We start from the raw sequence: 18,709 nt of genomic DNA, 5'->3' as shown, positions 1-18,709 counted from the left end.
ACCAGAATTAGTCGAGCGAGCAATATCGTTAATGTTATCAATCGATTTCAATTAGTCGATTCGATTCTATTCGATTATTGCACCCTGTAGCGGGTGAAACTTCATTACAGCTAATTAGGAGAAAAGATCGTAATTCTACATTGTACTAATTGGTTTTTTGTTCAGCAAGGACAAGTCGATATATTGGATAAAATGGTAACATCCCTGCCGGGGCTGCGGGATTGTTCGAAAGAGTTACCGCTGCCCTACTTGATACATAAAGGTCTTCAGAAGGAACATACCTTATGGGCTTTAATCAGAATGAATAACCGGTCAAGTGCAAGTCGGACACGCGCATGAAGGGTTCCATACCAATATTTATAAAACGGAAAAAAAATCACGTTTATAGTATGGGAGCCCCCCGAAATATTTATTTTATTCTAGTTTTTATAGCGGCAACAGAAATACATCATCTGTGAAAATTTCAACTCTCTAACTATCGTGATAGTTAGAGATACAGCCTGGTGACAGACGGACGGACGGACGGACAGAGGAGCGAAAACAATATCGTCCCGTTTTACTCTTTGGGTACGGAACCCTAAAAAAAGTGGGAATATTATCACCATGGGGACATTAAAACATGAGGGGACAAATGTTTTATCAGTATGAAAAGCGATAGAACTTATCTGTCAGATAATTATAATGTAAAAAGGGGTAAAAATGGTATGGTATCTAATTTGTATCACTAGTCTACAATTTCACTGATAGTGAGATACGAAAGTTAAACTTTACAAAGCACAATAAATAGGAGTATTAGGTACAAGTAAAAGCGCATTCATATTAGATTTTATTTCCTTACAGCAAGCTGGAGTTTCCCTAACATTTTCCAATAATTTGCCATCGCTACTTTATAAAAAAAGCGTAAAAGACCAGTATTTATTTCATAAAAAACTAAAAGCTGAAGAATTTTATTACTATGAAGCGGTTATAGGGATCATTATAAATTAATAAGGCTAGATTTTCTAAAGAGATTTTATTTGCGTCAGTATAAAAATAGAATGCAGAAAAAACCTGAGCCCCAGCTGCAGTGTTCTTTTTAATGGAAATCCAGACATGCTGACAGGTCAAAGTTTTTCTTTTGTAATAGAAAATCTTATTTCGTATCTATTATGTTACATGATATATATAAAAGTACTACAAATATTCAAACGTGAGTTCAGAGACTGTCGAAATAAAAACGTGAAATTTTGTGCTAAAAAAAATATGTTTCTTACTGAAGCGGTTTTAACCATAGACTTAAAAAAATAACACCCTTTTCAATTTGTAATCCGTAATTTAAATAACCAGGTAAATAATATAATCCAATAACACACAACAAGTATGCGTCTTACAACCAAATCTTTAAAATGCAAACAAAACTCCCATCTCGAGCACCGAGACGTGAAAATTTTCATAGGTAGGTACAGTCACAAGGAAAATTCAGTTTCAGAAATCTGTTTTCCCTGAAGTTACTTGAAACCTTTTGCGACGATACTCGAGAATGTTACTCGAGCGATTGGGCCACGAGAACTCAACGAGTTTTTATAGCGGTTGCCAATCCACTCGGAAAAGTTTTTTGTTAATATCGAACTTCGTCAATGTAAGCAGAAATGTTACAGAACCAAAGGAAAATTGTAGGAAAGTAAATAATGGGACTTACCTTAATTATAAAGGAAAATTCCCAAAATTATACATGATTAATGATGACAATAAAATAGATCACCAAAAAGCAATTAATATTACTTTTTCACGTGTCATAATCTATCTATAATTATGTACTTTCTTGACGACACAAAATATAACAATGATAAAGTATTTCCATATTAAAATGTACGTTCTTTCTCAATAATACAGTCTTATCAAGATTTACATATAAACAATATAATAGTGTACTGTAACTAAATGATGTGGTTATCAAATCAATTGGCTAATTAGAACGCTGCATTCATTTGGTAATTACCGAAGCAATTTCCTGACTGTATTGTGTAAACTAACGCAAAGCCTGATTGGCTAAATATCATTGCTTGTGATGTAATGAATTACTTACTAATTATTACGATAAAACTATAAAAACTTGATATTATTATATCAAGTTTTATAGTTAATCATAATTGTATAATTGTTTGTGAAGTAGCGTTTACAAGTAATTTTTCTTACTTTGGCAAAATTAGTTTCTTGTATCTGCAGAAACGCCTCAAACTTAAAACTTCAATACTTATTCGATTACAAATGGCATTGTAAGCGCAACCAACGCTGTGTATAAATGTGTCGTTACAGACAGAATGCAAAAAAATATTATTTTGGGGACCTACGGTCATTAGCTGTCTAGTAGAAGTATAATACGTATAAATATAGCTCATGTTACCTTTATGGCACGTAGGTACATACTTAAGTACATATACTAATTTACGTACTAATATGTTTAATGTATGCATGTTACTTAGGTTGGTACATAGATATCCATAGGTATAGGTACCTACGTATGTATTGTTTATCGAACAATGCTTTAGCCAATTTGTGTTCATGTTTACTTTGGTGTTTCCATGCATTGTGTTAGAATAATTAAATGTAGATACGATATATGTACTGTACATAGGTATAGATATACTTACAAGCGCTTGTGGCTAACAGCCTTATGGATCGATCACAGGTTAAGCAGTGCTTGGCGTTATCCAAACGGGAACCTATGTCATAATGAGTTCCTCCGAGCTTCGAAATTCTCAGACACATAAAACACTTGTTACTGAAAATACTGGCTCCTTCAGGGAAAACAATAATGATCTACAAATGCACCAAAAGTTATTCAAAGTTCATATTATTTTTCAGCCATTACAGCGTCTACAACAATTATTTCTCTTCAAAAAAACATCCCCCCAGCGCCACTTAAAAACAACAAAAAATAAAAAAGCAGCCACCAAAATAAAATTAAGACGAGACAGCCTATTTCAGTGAGCGCACGACCCTGAAATAAACTCGCCTCGGCTGAAAAACCTTTATTTTAATAACTCTGTATTTACATGTAAATTCCCCGACATTTCCCGCGGGAAGCCAGAAGGGTGAAACATTTGTCCCCGAAGCAACTGCCTACTGTAACGGAGATATTTTAATAAGTAATTTTACAGAATACACAATTTTATGATAGAGAATTAAGTATTTTGTCTGTTGTATTAAAAATTTGAATTTCTAGTGCCTCGTTGTAGAGTCAAGAATAAAAAATATAATGCAAATAGGTCTTACTAAACTCGTATAAACATTATCAGCCTTTATGATTATTTTATGAATGTTTAGGGTCGATGAGACTGACATACACTATGCGTTAAAGTTGCATTAAAAATAAAGAAGAAATATTAATCAGCCTAGCCTTGTCCCAACTATAAGAACCAGTGTTTTACATGGAATGACTGCTATCTAACCTCCTCAACCCAGCTACCCGAACAACCCGTTAATTCATACTGTAACTTTTTTTGACACCAAATCAAGCAAAATTCACCTGCATTTTGAAATAGAACTCCTAACTTGTTAAACTGAGACAATTAGTAGGTAATCGCAAGAAGCTAGATAAGTACTGAAAGGCCCTTCTCGGCTTTCACAAGGCCCTAGAGACTGAAACTTGATACTGAATAAATTACATTCAAATTCGAGAAAAAAGGGACTTTTCAGTTACTTACAAAGAAAATATTGTTCAGAGGGCTTGTTAAGTGATTATTGTTTCGCTCGGTTGAACTGAAAATTGCTTACTGACTAATTTGAAATGGACAATTATGTTTTTCAAAAATAAAGGAAGATTCTGGTACTCAGATACTCGTACCGTCGCAATTCTTACTAATATCATAAATGCGAAAGTAACTCTTTCTCTGTTTGTCGCGCTGTCACCCCAAAACTTCTGAACTTGGTTTGCCTAAAATAGAGAGCCTGAGAAAGGACATAGGTTCATTTTTATCCGTCGAAAGTAGTTTCCACTGGACGCGAGTGAAAACATCGGGAAACTAAATTATTTCATTATTATGCAAAACATAGGCTTTAGTTTTGAAAGCAAGGACATAATGATTGCTTATCAAATAGGAAAAAATATACCTTCATTTCATAATTTCCGAGAGAAATGACAGTCCAATCATACTGCATTATAAAGCTCATTAATAGCACTGGATCGCACACAATATTTTCCATTCATTCTGAACGTAGCAATCAGTAATATCAAATAGACCAAGACATCGACTATTCAATTTATTATTTCTTTTCGAACGCAAAGGAATTTAATTTGCAAATATAAAATACTGAAGGCAAATAGAATTCGTTCGTGGAATAGAGTACTATAGTTAACTTTACTACTATTATAAATGCTTAAGTTTGTATGTATGGATGTTTGTTCCTTTTTTTTCACACTAAACTTCTGGATGATTCTGGCCAAACTTGGCCGTATTTTTTTTAAGCCAGAACTGTCTCACTGTTGGGCTTAGGCCTTCCCATCTTATCTCCACACTTCTCAATCCTTCGAGTGTTCCTACCAATCACAGGTATATGCTATGATAGTAATATAGCATACCTATATAATATCAGAATATCATATACCTACTTAGACAATTTTTATCGATGTGTAGACAGTAATTCAATAGCAATCATTTATTGCATTCCACAATGTGTTTCTTAGGTGGTAAATTATAAATAATGAGATCATCATGGACCCTGTCGGGCACAGCAAAGTAAAACTAGAAATAAAATTATTCCTTCAGGACACGTGTGAAACCGCGGGTAGAAGCTAGTATTGACACAATGCTGAGTCACACAATCAATCAGCAGCTAGTTCTATTTATTCGGAGACGATAGTTTTTGCCGCAGCATGAGTCTTCAATATTGAAGCCAAGGAGTGTCATAAGAAACGCTAAGTCAAGGACGATTTGATTGGAGCTAGTTTGATATGAGTATAGTTAATGGTGTGCAATCCTTCAAACGTTTTCTTTTGCAAAAGTTTGATGTATTTATTTACTACAGATGCTTGATTTCATTCACGAAAAAAATACTCAATGGATTTTAATGAACGGCTACTCTTTATTGGGCTACGGGAAATAGTTACTTCGGGAAGCGGGCAAAACCGCTGGCAAAAGCTGGTTTACTAATGTCTGCAGTTTAACGAGATTGAGACTCATACGAGAGAAAACATCTTTTGAATTGAATGCGGCACCTGAACCAATTACCTTGTTCGTACAAACTAGAGGTACGCCAACCAACATCAATTTCGTGATATTCAAATATCTATACCAATCAGGAACTAGCAACATAATGCCTTTGCCCAATCACGACGTGACGTGTGACTGCCGTATCATACAGATTGATCCGTTGACCACTCCATACTTTGGGCGTCGAGTTGACTGGCTTCCAAACTACCCGAGTTTGGCAATAAAATTATACGAGCCGTTATCTTCTGGTCAGCTTTCCGTTTTTTTCTGATTCTCTTGTGAAAACTTTATCTACTTACTAGTAGTTTTAGTGGTGAGAGGATAACTTCGAATATATTTATGTATAAAATTCGCATAGTTAATATTTTGGCACTCGATATCGATCTTTTTGCTTCAATCTATTCCGGAATGTTGATTATGTGCCGACAAGCTTTTGGAAGATTAATCTTGCTATTTCCAATCTGACGAATTGCATTCCTGATTGAAAAATATTAATATAAGAAGCTTTGGTTATGAACCACTGAACCAACTGAAATAGAATTTGGGGCAGAGATAATCTAGAGACTTTTTTTTTTTTTTTAACGACGTCAAAAATCATCAAATGACCCCTTCCGCTGTGGGTTAGCAGCGGAGAGGGAGTGTCAGACTCTTACTGACTAAAAACCGTCGTGTTCCGTCATGGGCCTTTTATGTACCAGGGCCGCGGTATCTCTTTCGAACAACCCGCAGCCTCGGCAGGCCTTGGCCCTGCTGGGCCCCGCTGGGGTATAATCTAGAGCCTGAGAAAGAATAAACCTAGGTTACTTTTTATTCCCATTCGAGAAGTGTCCTTCGTTATGTAGGTGGAACCGCAGGGAACTATTGTAGGTTATATAAACATTAAAACGGTCACTATCAAATACAAATATCGTTAATGACGCAAACTAATGTTTGTTCACCGATATAACATCCATCGAATTTCGATTGCAGCTGAATTTCAATAGATTGATGAGCATTAACTCCCTCGTGAAAAGCGAATAGCGATGAAGTCAGAGCGTTGCACAATTTATGAACACATGACATTGATGTAGTACATCTTTCAGTAATGCGATGCGCAAATAGCTGATGCATTTATGGAAAGGTTTTGCGAGCAATTTTGTAAGTAAATATGCTCTGACTTTATTTCAGAACTCGATTTTTCCTGCGAATTCGTGCGCATCCAGAGGAAACGGCATAACGATAAATAAAGCCTATCTGCGTCTTTATTCTATAATTTTCCCTAATCATTCCAGCCGTTTTGAAGTGAGAACATGACAAAGAAACAGTTTCGCATTTATAAGGATTTTTTCTTCGTCACATGAGCTATGGTTTATTCTGCAAGAAAGTTTAGTTGGTCAGCAACTTGATAATTTAATACCAACACAAACTAGCGAACTATGCACGAGAATAAGACACAAGTGCACAAACACGACGTCAATCTGTCACAGCAGAGAAGTGATCAGTAAATTCTACTCATCACGAAGTTTTGAGGAGTGCTCTCTGCGAAGTTCTAAGCTACAGAGGAGTGAGAACTTATGGCCAGTTCCGTTCTGTATGCATGCGACCTCTTTGTTGAAGCAGTGGCGTAAAGAGTCACTTACAATATGTTGACGTCCATATAAAGTAATCTCGAAAAGAAAGGCTTGTGGCCATTGAAGAAAACAGTCGAGTTACAGAGAAAGTTATCTATACTCATAATTATAAAGGTGAAGAGAGAATTTTGAATCTCACTCAGGAAAAATCTTTGGTGTTTAATATATGGCCCACTCATAGAAGAAGGCTATAGGCTACTTTAAATAAGATATAATTTAATTTGAGGGTGAAACCCTTGGCAAAAACTAGTCAGTAATAAAAACAATTATGGAAACAACCACAAACGAACGATGCAGTAATTCCAACTCTGCTGTCTCAGTTATAGCGTGTTCCCAAGTGTTGGACGACTGCCATTTCCAACCATAAACGCATTAGCATTTTATTTATCTCGGCTTCCTGAAGCCAGGGTCGGGGAAACCGATATAGATTCCAAGTTATCCGCGTAATATCGCGCGGAAGTAATGAAAACTTTCAAAGGCTTAGCCGAGGGTCCGATCCACGCGAACGAACGAATTTGTCGGAATGAGTTTTCGAGCTTTCATTGTAAAATATATCGGCAAGTTTCTGGGGTTTTGTATTGGAATATCTACAGCTGTGTACGTTGAATTGTGTCTCTGTAGGTAGACAAGGCTCTTTTGTTCATTTCACAGAATTTGCCAACTTTTTTAATTACGTACCTTAGAGTTTGTAAACCGAAATTCTTTGTCACGCTTGGATGAGTTTAACAAGATATGAATCATGAATGCTTCATCTAATTTCTGACAATAGCGACCCCTTTCAATGTCTCATAGCTACGTCTTAATACCGAAGATATAAGTACCTATATGTACGTACATTATAAATAATGCGTATAAAACGTGCATATACTATCCTTGTTTGTTACTAATAGGTAGACCACTTACTGCAACCCTTCTTAATCTACAAAACCCCTTGGCAACGGAAGGCATCCCATTTCCTTGTCCCTTTGAGTATTTGTCCAATTAACCTATCCCTTTATTCCCTGAGAGTTGACAAAAAGCGAATTCCCTAAACCAAACATCTGCTAACCATGGGAAATCTTCTAATAGATAGAACCCTGTTTACACTGAATCATAATTCTTCAGATAATCCTACGAAGACATTCATTACCGCTCGGGAGGTAAAATGACTTATTCGAGGGAGGGAAAACAAGGGCTTTATTCCTGTCTCTCTCTCGTCACTTAAATTCTAATTAATTAGAGTGACCGGCACCATTTCCTACAGTTCCTTTTAATCTTCATTAGGTAGTTCACAAAGTTTTATTTTACGAGCTCTTCACAATGCTCGAGTTTGCAGGATTTTGTTGAATAAAGCACTGAAGGTAGCGTTTTGTACTGAAATATTTAATTGTTTAAAGCTCTAGAAAGTCTGTAAATACAGTGTAGTAAGTATGCGTTTGGTTCACGCGGAAAATGGAGTAAGTAAATATTTGAATCCCATGGATAGGTTTGTAAAGCTGATTACTAAAATCTAATTGATTCGAGTTTGAGCTTGCAGTATTAGAATTTTGTATTATTTTGAAAATATATTTTAAAGACGAAAATACACAAGTATCTTGATATGCCACAACTTTTACACATGCATTTTTCGCGATTTCATAAGTCAAAAACCCAACTGCCTTCCTTTTCAGCGTTCCATTAAAACGAAGTTTTCTTTACAAGAAAACTTTTCAGGGAAGGTTCGTTCGTAAATTCCATTTCGTAATTCCGTAGAAACAAATCTTAGTAAGAGCGTGGCTAGCCAGCTCGTCCTGCCTTCAGCAAAAGCAATAAACAGTGAGTGCAGCCAACTACGGCTTTATCTCTGCGTCGGCCATTGCAAGCCTGACAAATAGTCTACTTGATAAAAACTTCCTTCTACGGATATTTATGGTTATTTTTGTGTGATCCATTAATTTAAGGCGAGCATAAGACCTCTGATAATAAGATATTTGGTTTGATTCCGAGATTCGAATTGTACTCTACCAACCGCAAAGGCCTACCATAGAAAGACATGTACTACCCTTTATCACCCTTTGGATGAAAAGCCACTGCAGTCAGAACCTAATTAGGCAAGGTAAGTAGGTACTGGTCAGATCAAAGTCAAAGTCATTTATATAGTTCCTGATTTAAGTGCCTGGATCTCACTACAACTTAATTATTACAAACCGTTTTACATCGATCCACACAGGGTTGCTCATAAATACTATCATGACTTTTCCTTATTCCTTCGGTATAAACAAAACAGTGTTTTTTACTTAAATAGACTTCATGACTTTATGTACAAAAATAACACACCTATTGCAGGTACCTAACTACCTACACAGCGACAATGAGATGTCTAACTATAGTAAGTACGCATCTGTAGTACATTCAATCATTGTTAGATTAACCCGTTGCCACAAACCGCACCGCGGTTTCCGCATCGGCCGGCCATTTGAGGAAACAGAGGAAAATAAACAACAGCCAGCTTTTTTGTGAAAATTAGAATGAACCATGGTTGACGACTGAATTTCGTAACGGTGACTTGACAGTTCTGAAATGTCAAATAACAAACTTCGCTTTAATTAAAATAAAGCGTAAATTATTTAAATTACTCGCTGTGCGTGTTGTGATTTCCTGTTGATAATTTTCATGGTGTATAATAACGAAAAAATCCATCCATCTATTCTTTTCTGTGGATACATTTGCGGAATTTTGGCGCATATATAGGAGGAAGTTGTACCTAGATTTTTTAGCAACGGGCTTACCTAATTACATTCACAACAATTCGTAGAAAATTAATAGTTCAGTTCAATTACACCTGGCTATAAATCCTCAGATAATACTTCTAATGCATCATTAATCAATAATAAGATAATTTGCATTCAAGTCCGATTCGTCTAGGTTTGGCGCGGTCATAAATATATCCACGTTCATAGATAGATAGGGGACTTAAGTGGCTGACTTTTACGAGCTGATTTGAAGTGCTCAATCATTAGGATTTTCCTTACGTATAGAGGAGGTAAGCAAGATTAACTAGCTGCTTTCTATTTTTCATCCGAAACTTCTTTAACTGTGGTTTTCAATAACTAATGCATCCGTTTAGAGATTTAAATTAGATATAATATAATCCAATCTTAAAACATCGGAAAGATTAGTCATTGAAATCAGCAGTTAACAGGGTAACATACATACATGCACCAAACCTACCCGTAGTTCCAAAAACCTACTCTATTTACCAAGCGGCTTTTCCGAAATTCATTTAAAATTCTTCATGTAAGTAACGCGAGCACGTAGATACTTTACATTCTCGCTGAAGAAACAAAATGAGTTATAACATCTCACCGGAGTGAATAATTCATTATGTATGAACGTGTTCGCCTAATTTTTCTACTCCGACCCGAATGTATGAGCAAAAATAAAGTCTACACATTGTCGAGAATAGGTAAGGACTGTAAAGTATGGGAAAGATACGCCGTCTTTTGTTTTAGAGCTGTGTGTTACTGCAATGAATTTTGTAGGAGTAGATTAGATATAAATTGTGTTATTTTTTGTTCGAATCTTATGGCGGTAAGCCTTATAATACAGAAATAAAACATTTAATAAAAGCATGTTACTAAGTACGACCTGAAAAAATACGCAGGCAATATTTCAAAATAGGAACGGCGACATTGTGTTAACAACATGAATCGAATTATTGTTTTTTCCAAGGTAAAGCTTAAGTTATATTGAACTATGGATTAGGACAAAGCTAAATATGGGACTAAAGTCTGGAAAATCATTGTGGACAATTTATATTCCCGAATATATCGATTTGTAATAAGTGAAAAACTCACCGAAAACAATGTGGCGGCGATCCTTTTTCCGTCAAACACCGTCTGAGATCAACCAAGTTGGTGATCACACGCAAAATTTACAGATATCACTGTCAAATTTCTGTTAGATTCACAAGATTTTATTCATTATATTATTTTGTGTGTGTGGAGCGCGAACCGCGTGCGTGTCGCGTGAGGCTCGGCACGGGACTGGCGAAATGGCGGGAATTGTGACATGCGCCCTGGGAAATCGATGGCGAATATCATGCGTTATCTGTGGTCCCACGCCATGTTTCGAAAAATTCTGTACGTTCAGCTGTTTTTCCGATTTTTTTGTCACGTTTTCGTTGTTTGCATAGCGGGATTAGGATTTGTTCGGCGACGCGAAACAGATGGAATAAAACGATGATAAAAAATGCAAGCCGGCGTTTTGTTCAGCTCAATTTTTCACACTTCGATTTAACTTTCGATTTTTAATGGCTTTGCTGAAAAGGAGTTTTCGCGATATTTTTGTAGGGGATTTGGTACCTACGTCGATGTGAAATAACATTACTAACGTTCATAAATAAAACATTATCATTAGATATTTATTATCTGGAGAAATGTACTTTTTTATGAAATAAATAAAAAATCGTTATATTTAGGTACAGGATTTTAAGTTGGGGAAATGATAGAGTGAACATCCTACGGGTGTAACATGGTTTTTGAATTCCGTGGTCACTCAAGAAAATGTATGTTGGCAATGCAGGAAAACGTGAAGTAGTTTTTTTTTATGTACCTACAAATTCCGTTTTATATTCGCGGGTACGACTAGGGTTCGTCGCATAAATGATTAGATGTAGACTACTACTTAAAATAAGCGTGGTTAAAAAGTATAATAAACAACGCGTAAGAGTTAATTGCCAATAATTTAGAAACTTAATTGAAATAAATAGAGAAATATATTGAAATAATAAATAGACTTACCTTCATATACCTATAGTCATTTTCATCTCTTATCCTTACCTATTGGGAAATTCAAGTTCTCGTGTAGAGGACGGCTAGTCTTCGAAGTGTTTGATGCTCTCAGACAGATGGCATGACTATCTACGAAAGGCTTCAAAAATGTTTTGTTGTTTGCCTAACTGCCCTTTCACATATGCGGATTTTCCAAGCGAACCGAGTGCCACCGCCAAACGCGCGAAATTGACAACTGCCAGTTCCCCGTAGGCAAGAAACGAGCAGTGTCACGCCTAAAAACCCAACTCGAAACAATCAACTAATTAATAGCAATTTAAATTAAATTATTGCAGTGAAATAAGTGTGTTAAAATTTAAAATCAATCGCTCTGGATTCAGAATCAAAATCAATCACCGGAAGACGCTGGATGCAGGTCGCTTCCAACAGGTATCTGTGGAGATCAAAGGGGGCGGCCTATGTTCAGCAGTGGACGTCCGCCGGCTGAGATGATGATGATGATGACTCTGGATTCTAAATGAAACATGGTTCGAGGAATATAAAAATAAAACTAAACAAATTGAAATCCATATTGTATTTATTTATTGTTTAATATGCATACTCAGCTCACAGCGACTACGCTTCTAATGGAAGATATAACGTAGTACACATACCAAGTCTGCGCTGCATTTGATAACAAAAACACCAGCCGATAAAACATTCTAAACCTTAACTCTGTTATATAAAGTTCAAGTTGCATTATCAAACAGATGGAGACATTTGTCACTTTAATTTGTGTTTTATAATGATGGGACAAATTCGATATTCGAGTACTTCATTCAAAGAGATTATTGCAACACCCGTGTACCTATATTCTAAAAGCTAGCTACTTTGTTTGGGCTTAAAAATGTTCCTGAGATCAACCCATATTAATGGGGTAAACTAGCACCCTCTTGTGGCGATCGAGGACAATATAATATAGTACCAATAATGAATTTATTATATTTGGTAAATAAATTAAATAGATAAATACATTCGAGACAACTCTGAGAATATAAAAATGCAATTATTACGAATGATGACACAGGATTACGAAGATTATTATTTCTGCAGGACTTTTCGAGATTTTTTGACAAAACAATTAATTATTCCAACAAATGCAACGCAGACTATAACAATTTATATTGAATAAATTACAATTAAAACTATAATTAATGTGATTACAATACAACAATATCAAGTGGCCGATACTTGCGACTCGAGACAAAAACTCTTTCAATTTACCTTTTTGAACGACGAACAAGATGGTGGATTTAAAAGTAAAACGTTTGTCTATGTCGACCATTAGGCATTATGGCTGATTTACATTGAGTCAGTAACTGACGTCAGTCCACTGACAAGTCAGTGCTGACCCGGCACTGCCATCGTGTAAATTGATTTGAAGTCAGTACAGTACTACTGACGAAACACTGACACTACACTGACTTCGTGTAAATAGCACGCGTCAGTTTTCGGTGCCTACACTGACGTCAGTTACTGACTCAATGTAAATCAGCCTTTAAAGACTTTTTATTACACTTCCTGGCAAAAACAATTGGCACACCACGTGGTACTCGGTGGGTACACTTCGGGCCGAAATTACAGACCACTAGAAAAACAAAAAAATGTCATCTCCCAGCCCAGATACATTTAAAAATGATAATCTCATCTATTGTAACGACTATGATATAGTACATATAACTATCTATACTATAAATGTTATTTATATGTAGTCACACTTAACATCTTCGGTTTACAAATTAAAAGGGAATAACACTTAAACATTATCTAATTTTATATTACATTTCTTATAATCCAACAGATCATTCGGTACTACTAAATTTTTATCTATTTGATAAACAGATTTTTTTCTTTACATGTACAAATAAATACTGTGTCTATAAACATTATTTCCTACTATAGCTATGTATTTATTTAACTATGAAATAATAAATTGTTCATGTAGTGTACAAGAGAACGTAAGGTAAGAATGGAGTAGAGAGTATAATATATTGTTCGATATACCTACCGATAGGGGAACAAATTGTAAAGATCTACGGAAAGTGTATGTCGAGAGTAAAAATCGAATAACAACGATCACTATTTAAAAATCCACGCAACAGTAAATGAAATTTACCCTGTTTAGAAGACATTGTATATCTTAAAAATTGTGTCCTCAGCCTTTTTAATGATATCATTTTGTTTTCAATTTTTTTTTCAAGGTTTTTGACAGATAATGTTCTTCTGTAATTATTGTAATAACATAAAATAATTACTTCTTTACTATAAATAAAAACTATGAACACAAGGATACGTATTAAAAAAAAAATATAAGAAAATAAAGATTTTAAGATAAAATATTATGATACAATATTAACAAAGATATTCTAAAATAACGATTTAACTTGACAAAATCACAGAAAATATTATCTGCCAAAGTGTAATCACTAATTTGCTAAGGGATCTATGAATTACAGGGTTTTCAAACAAATGTAAAACTTAAGCGAATAGAAATAAAGTCGAAATTAAGTTCTACGTCAACGTTTGGGAGTTAGACGGATACTGGTGACAATTTTTTATCTATTATTTCTTCATACATAGTATGAATCCCGCAAAATTATTTTGTAAGCGACATTTCATTACCAAGCTCTGACTTTGGACGCCTTCAAAAAGATTTTTTAATACTTTTATATTTATTCAAACTCTAAGGGAACGCGAATATCGGTATTTTCCAGTAATACTTATCGAATAACAAATTACAAAATAATTTTGCGCGATCCAAGAAACACCTTATCACCTAAGGATGAATATATTTAATATATTAATTAAAAATCATCGAGATTGGAATTTTACGTTACAATATAATAATAATAATTATCGTTTAATATTATTTTAGTAATAGAATACACCTACACAGTAGGAAAGTTAAACGGAAATGTTTCGTAAGTCTAATGTATCGTAGGAATATTTATATTGAACTTATGTTCTGACTGAAAACCATGAAACTTGCAAAAGATTATTTTGACAACATTTTAAAGTACCATAACTGTTCATTTTTTATTTGTCTGGTCAAAAATTAATTTAAGCTGTTAGAACATAATCTTCAGTCAGAACACTTTCAAAATATCAACCTTAACATATTATAACAATATTGGAAAATGTATTCGAGACGAAAGAAATGCACATTACACGAAATGAAATGGCTCACAGATCGAAACAAGAGTGTCGTTGGGTAAGTAAGTATTACATACATATCTGTAAAATACATACTCTTACATACTACGCAATATTCATTTAAATTTAACGCGTTCAAAAAACTTTTAAATCGAAGCTTTATTATTCATTGTTTTTAAAATCCCTTTAGCGATGCCCAATCACGTCAGCTTGAAGTGTAAGGGGATCGAAAGGGACTGAGAGGCAATATGTTAGCCGACTGTTTTATATATTTCGATATTATATTAATTAGGGAGTATTTCAATATACACACATACACTAGGACATGGCACTGCCTGTCGACTATATCATAATATATCAGGCGAATATCGAAACCAAGAGTTACATATTCTCATTATATACTTTTAATTCGGTATTTCACCGTGCAACCAGTTTTTCTTACACAATAATATAATATTAAAAATCTACTTTTAAAATATACATTAATTTTAATAATAAAATTAGTTATTTTTGGCATTGAATCGTGGGGTCACACGATTTTCGAACGTATTTACATTTAGATAAGGGTGGGTCGACATCACTGACTCGAATTGACTCAAAACTATCAATAATCATTTATGATGGACATAAACGTGGTTGATACTTGTCAAATATTTATATCTAAGAGATGATTGTGATTTTAAACATAGAGTATGTAACATATGGAGTGTCATACTAACATTTCTTTTGAAACGAGACGTTCTCACGTTTTCTAACAATGAGTATCGGTATTTTTTATTTCATTCATAGATATATAGATATTGATTAATGGAATACATCACATATAAATGCGGAATATTCTGTATACCCAATAATCAAAACATTGAATACTGAGGCACCGTTAGAATTTTCAGTTTTAAGTTCGGCAATTTTTAAGTATACTTGGCAGTGGTATTGTGGGAAAACAGTATCGAAAATTAAAATGAATTACAAAGCTGTACAATATGTTTTTATCAAATGATTGTAAAATGCATATCTGACATAATAAGTATGGAAAATTTCATCCACATGATATTTCAGAGTTGTGAAATATAATTGAATGAAATCCAAGTATCTTTACAAAGCTCTTGTGACGTCACGGATATATTAACTTTAAAAGCGGTCGTTCATCTTCAAAACCGTGAAACAACTTTATTAATGAGTAATATGTATGACGTCATATAATTTCATACATCGTTAGCCTTAACTTGAAACGCTCGCTTGAAACAAACCACTTTATTTAGTTACTTAAACTTTAGCGAACAAAGTTCGTTAAGAATTTACTTGTTGGAACAAAAGTATTTAGTCTTGATACTTGAAAATTTGTGTTACATGACAATGGAAATACCGATTTATTTAGCCATAAACTTCAATTCAGATTATAGTGCATACAGCTCTAATATCGATGTAATCGTTTCGATACAATACTCTTAAAAGACACTATCGATATCGATAAAATTTATAATCGCTTACCAGCGATATGGGAATGGTGCCTACCATTGCCGTATGAATGCAATGAAATATTTAACGAAATGAGTTAATACCACAGTTAGTGAGATCGGGTGTTACATGACTTAGAAAAAGAACAGTTTATTGAACGGACAGTTTATTAGCCGAGAAAATTTCTACTGATGTTTTAACTGCTGAAATTAACTGTTCTTTCTCTTGAATTTTATACAATGATTCAATAACCTTTTATTTAATGGGTTTGATACATACATTAACAACTTATCCACATGTTTTCCTAATCAAACTGTGATGACACCGTAATGACAAGATTTTTTGTAAATTAATACCATATCATTTATAATACTTTCAGTTGAAACCAATGCTAGTGATGTGCCCTAACAATAAATAAGTTATCGATGAACTAACGTCGAAGGGAAAGTGTCGGTTGTTCGCACCATAAGTATTAAAATTGCAATTTGATTGCATTTCAAGTAGAACAATTTAAATTCACCATAATAAAGAAGTAGTTGGTAAAATAGTGTGAGGAGTTAATGTTATTAGTCAATCTTATAGCAACTACTTCATGGTTAAAATATTTAATTAGAAAGAATTTCAGTAAAATTTTAACATGTCTTCTCAGACCAAGATTTACAAATTGTGAAAAATAAGGAACCAACTGAAATTGTAGGTACAATATCTGAAACCCAACCAAATAAGCTGATTTTAGTAACATTACAAGAAACTGTGATGGTATCTATGTGTGGTAGAATCAATAACTTAAGCAACCGATCGACCAAACATGATCGAAAAACTGATAATGATCCTGATTAGAACTTAATTTGAATACTTAGAATTTCTACTTTAAATAACTTCTGCACTGTCAAAAACTAAGCAAATCATCAATCGACACAAAAATATCGATAACTCAAAATCACCACCAAACATCCCTACCACACATTGACATCATACTACAAGTACTACAAAAACTACAGAAAAATAACAACCGACACTAGCAACGTTGAAGAAATTAAAAAAACTCGTGCACCTTGCGAAATACCGAGAGCACTCTTCATTTCTTGGCCTTCACCGTCACGTACGCGTCCGGCGCCGCCCGCAGCAGCAGCGGCAGCCGCCGCGACCGAGAACCCGCTGACGGAACAAAAAAGTCATTAAAATCTAAATTATATTTACTAACAAATTTTTTGTACACACACAAAATAAAGAAACACGACAGGAAATAAAGAATTTACAAAGGTAATGCTTATTTCTAAAGAAATCTCTTCCAGCATACCTGCGAGGAAATCGAGATAGCTGTAGTCAAATAATTTTTTCACTGTGAAGTTGGTTAGATGACTGCGCAGAGCAGCAAAGTATTTAGCAAAGTAGTAAGTATTTAGAGAGAGAAAGGGAATATTTTTTTTGCTAGCATTTGTAGCAACTCATATTGATGTCATATTCCTAGCACCTGTCGTATTTGTAGCACACATATAGTATTCGTAGTGGTTGTCATATTCGTCATACCTGTAGTATTGTTGTTGTTAGCGGCGCCGCCAGTGGAGCAGGCGGGGGCCGCGTCTCATGTCTGTAAGGCTGAGTTGATCTCGCGGTGGATCGTGCTCTGTAGAAGAAAGGTGTGGAGCATTTAGTATACAGTTTATTATTGTACATGTAAAGAGTATTTACTTCGAGTTGTTGTAAGATATTTCACCTCTTTATTCATTCCTGACACCAAACCCTTTCATTTGATACCCTTATCATGAGGGTGGATACCAAACAGACCGACCGCCATATTCGGGAGGCCGTCATATTGGACTTGTAATGACGTTTCTTAGCTAGTCATGTATTGTTATCGGAACTCAGAGCGTGTGCAAAATTTCATCCTAATCGACGACCGGGAACTGGGTCAAATTAAGATTCCAAGATTTTCTTACAAACATAGTACAAGAGAAGCTAATATAATATAAATAATAATTAAAAATGGTTAATACATACCAGCTCATCTAGCTGCCTCGCGAGTTGATCGTTCAATGCTTGTATAACTTGCCGCTGTCCATCTTGTGCGGCCAAAGCTAGCTCCAACTGGCTTTGTGCCAGTTTCGCTTCTGCGTCCTGAGAAATAAGATTCAATATCGATTGGCAAAATTGTATCGACGGTAAGTTGCTAGGAAATTGAAAATGGAAAAAATATAAGGCAGGAAATTGAGTAAATATGAATGAAAATACTTATTCGTTCTGTAGAGCCATTTTAAAACACAAGAAACACACGAGCAATGAAATATTGAAAAGCTTTAGCTTACTTTTATTTACAGAGAAGTGCTTTAAAAGAGAAACGTGCATTTTGAAATAAATACATGCAATGCAACATTTATGGTGAACGCACATCATGACGTCATCTGAATTAATTTGTCATTTTTCATTTGAAGTTCTTTTCTTGTCATTTCTGAGTCGACATTTTGACCAATTGTAAGTGTGCAAGATTATATTAGATCTCTCATGT

At 34.7% G+C, this 18,709-nt stretch overlaps 2 protein-coding genes across 5 annotated transcripts in view; both read right to left on the bottom strand.

Moving 5' to 3' along the window:
* LOC135118620 (uncharacterized) overlaps nucleotides 1–10,838 on the bottom strand; it is a 160,110-nt gene extending 149,272 nt beyond the window's left edge. The window contains exon 1 of the mRNA XM_064041088.1: nucleotides 10,618–10,838. The gene's annotated coding sequence lies outside the window, so the exon portion shown is untranslated. The remainder of the gene's footprint in view (nucleotides 1–10,617) is intronic.
* A 1,274-nt stretch (nucleotides 10,839–12,112) lies between these two features.
* The window catches only part of LOC110380683 (homer protein homolog 2), a 50,926-nt gene continuing 44,329 nt past the window's right edge, over nucleotides 12,113–18,709 (bottom strand). For all 4 annotated transcript variants that reach the window (XM_064041167.1, XM_064041169.1, XM_064041171.1 and 1 more), the window contains 3 exons: nucleotides 18,205–18,321; nucleotides 17,734–17,830; nucleotides 12,113–17,361 (listed from right to left, as the gene is read on the bottom strand). In XM_064041167.1, the coding sequence (XP_063897237.1) occupies nucleotides 17,789–17,830; nucleotides 18,205–18,321 (159 nt within the window). In that variant the 3' untranslated portion in view covers nucleotides 12,113–17,361; nucleotides 17,734–17,788. The remainder of the gene's footprint in view (nucleotides 17,362–17,733; nucleotides 17,831–18,204; nucleotides 18,322–18,709) is intronic.

This window comes from Helicoverpa armigera, chromosome 24, assembly GCF_030705265.1.
Source record: "Helicoverpa armigera isolate CAAS_96S chromosome 24, ASM3070526v1, whole genome shotgun sequence".
NCBI lineage: Eukaryota > Metazoa > Arthropoda > Insecta > Lepidoptera > Noctuidae > Helicoverpa > Helicoverpa armigera.
The sequence above is the reverse complement of the archived record's forward strand: the minus strand, read 5'-3'. Positions and strand labels throughout refer to the sequence as shown.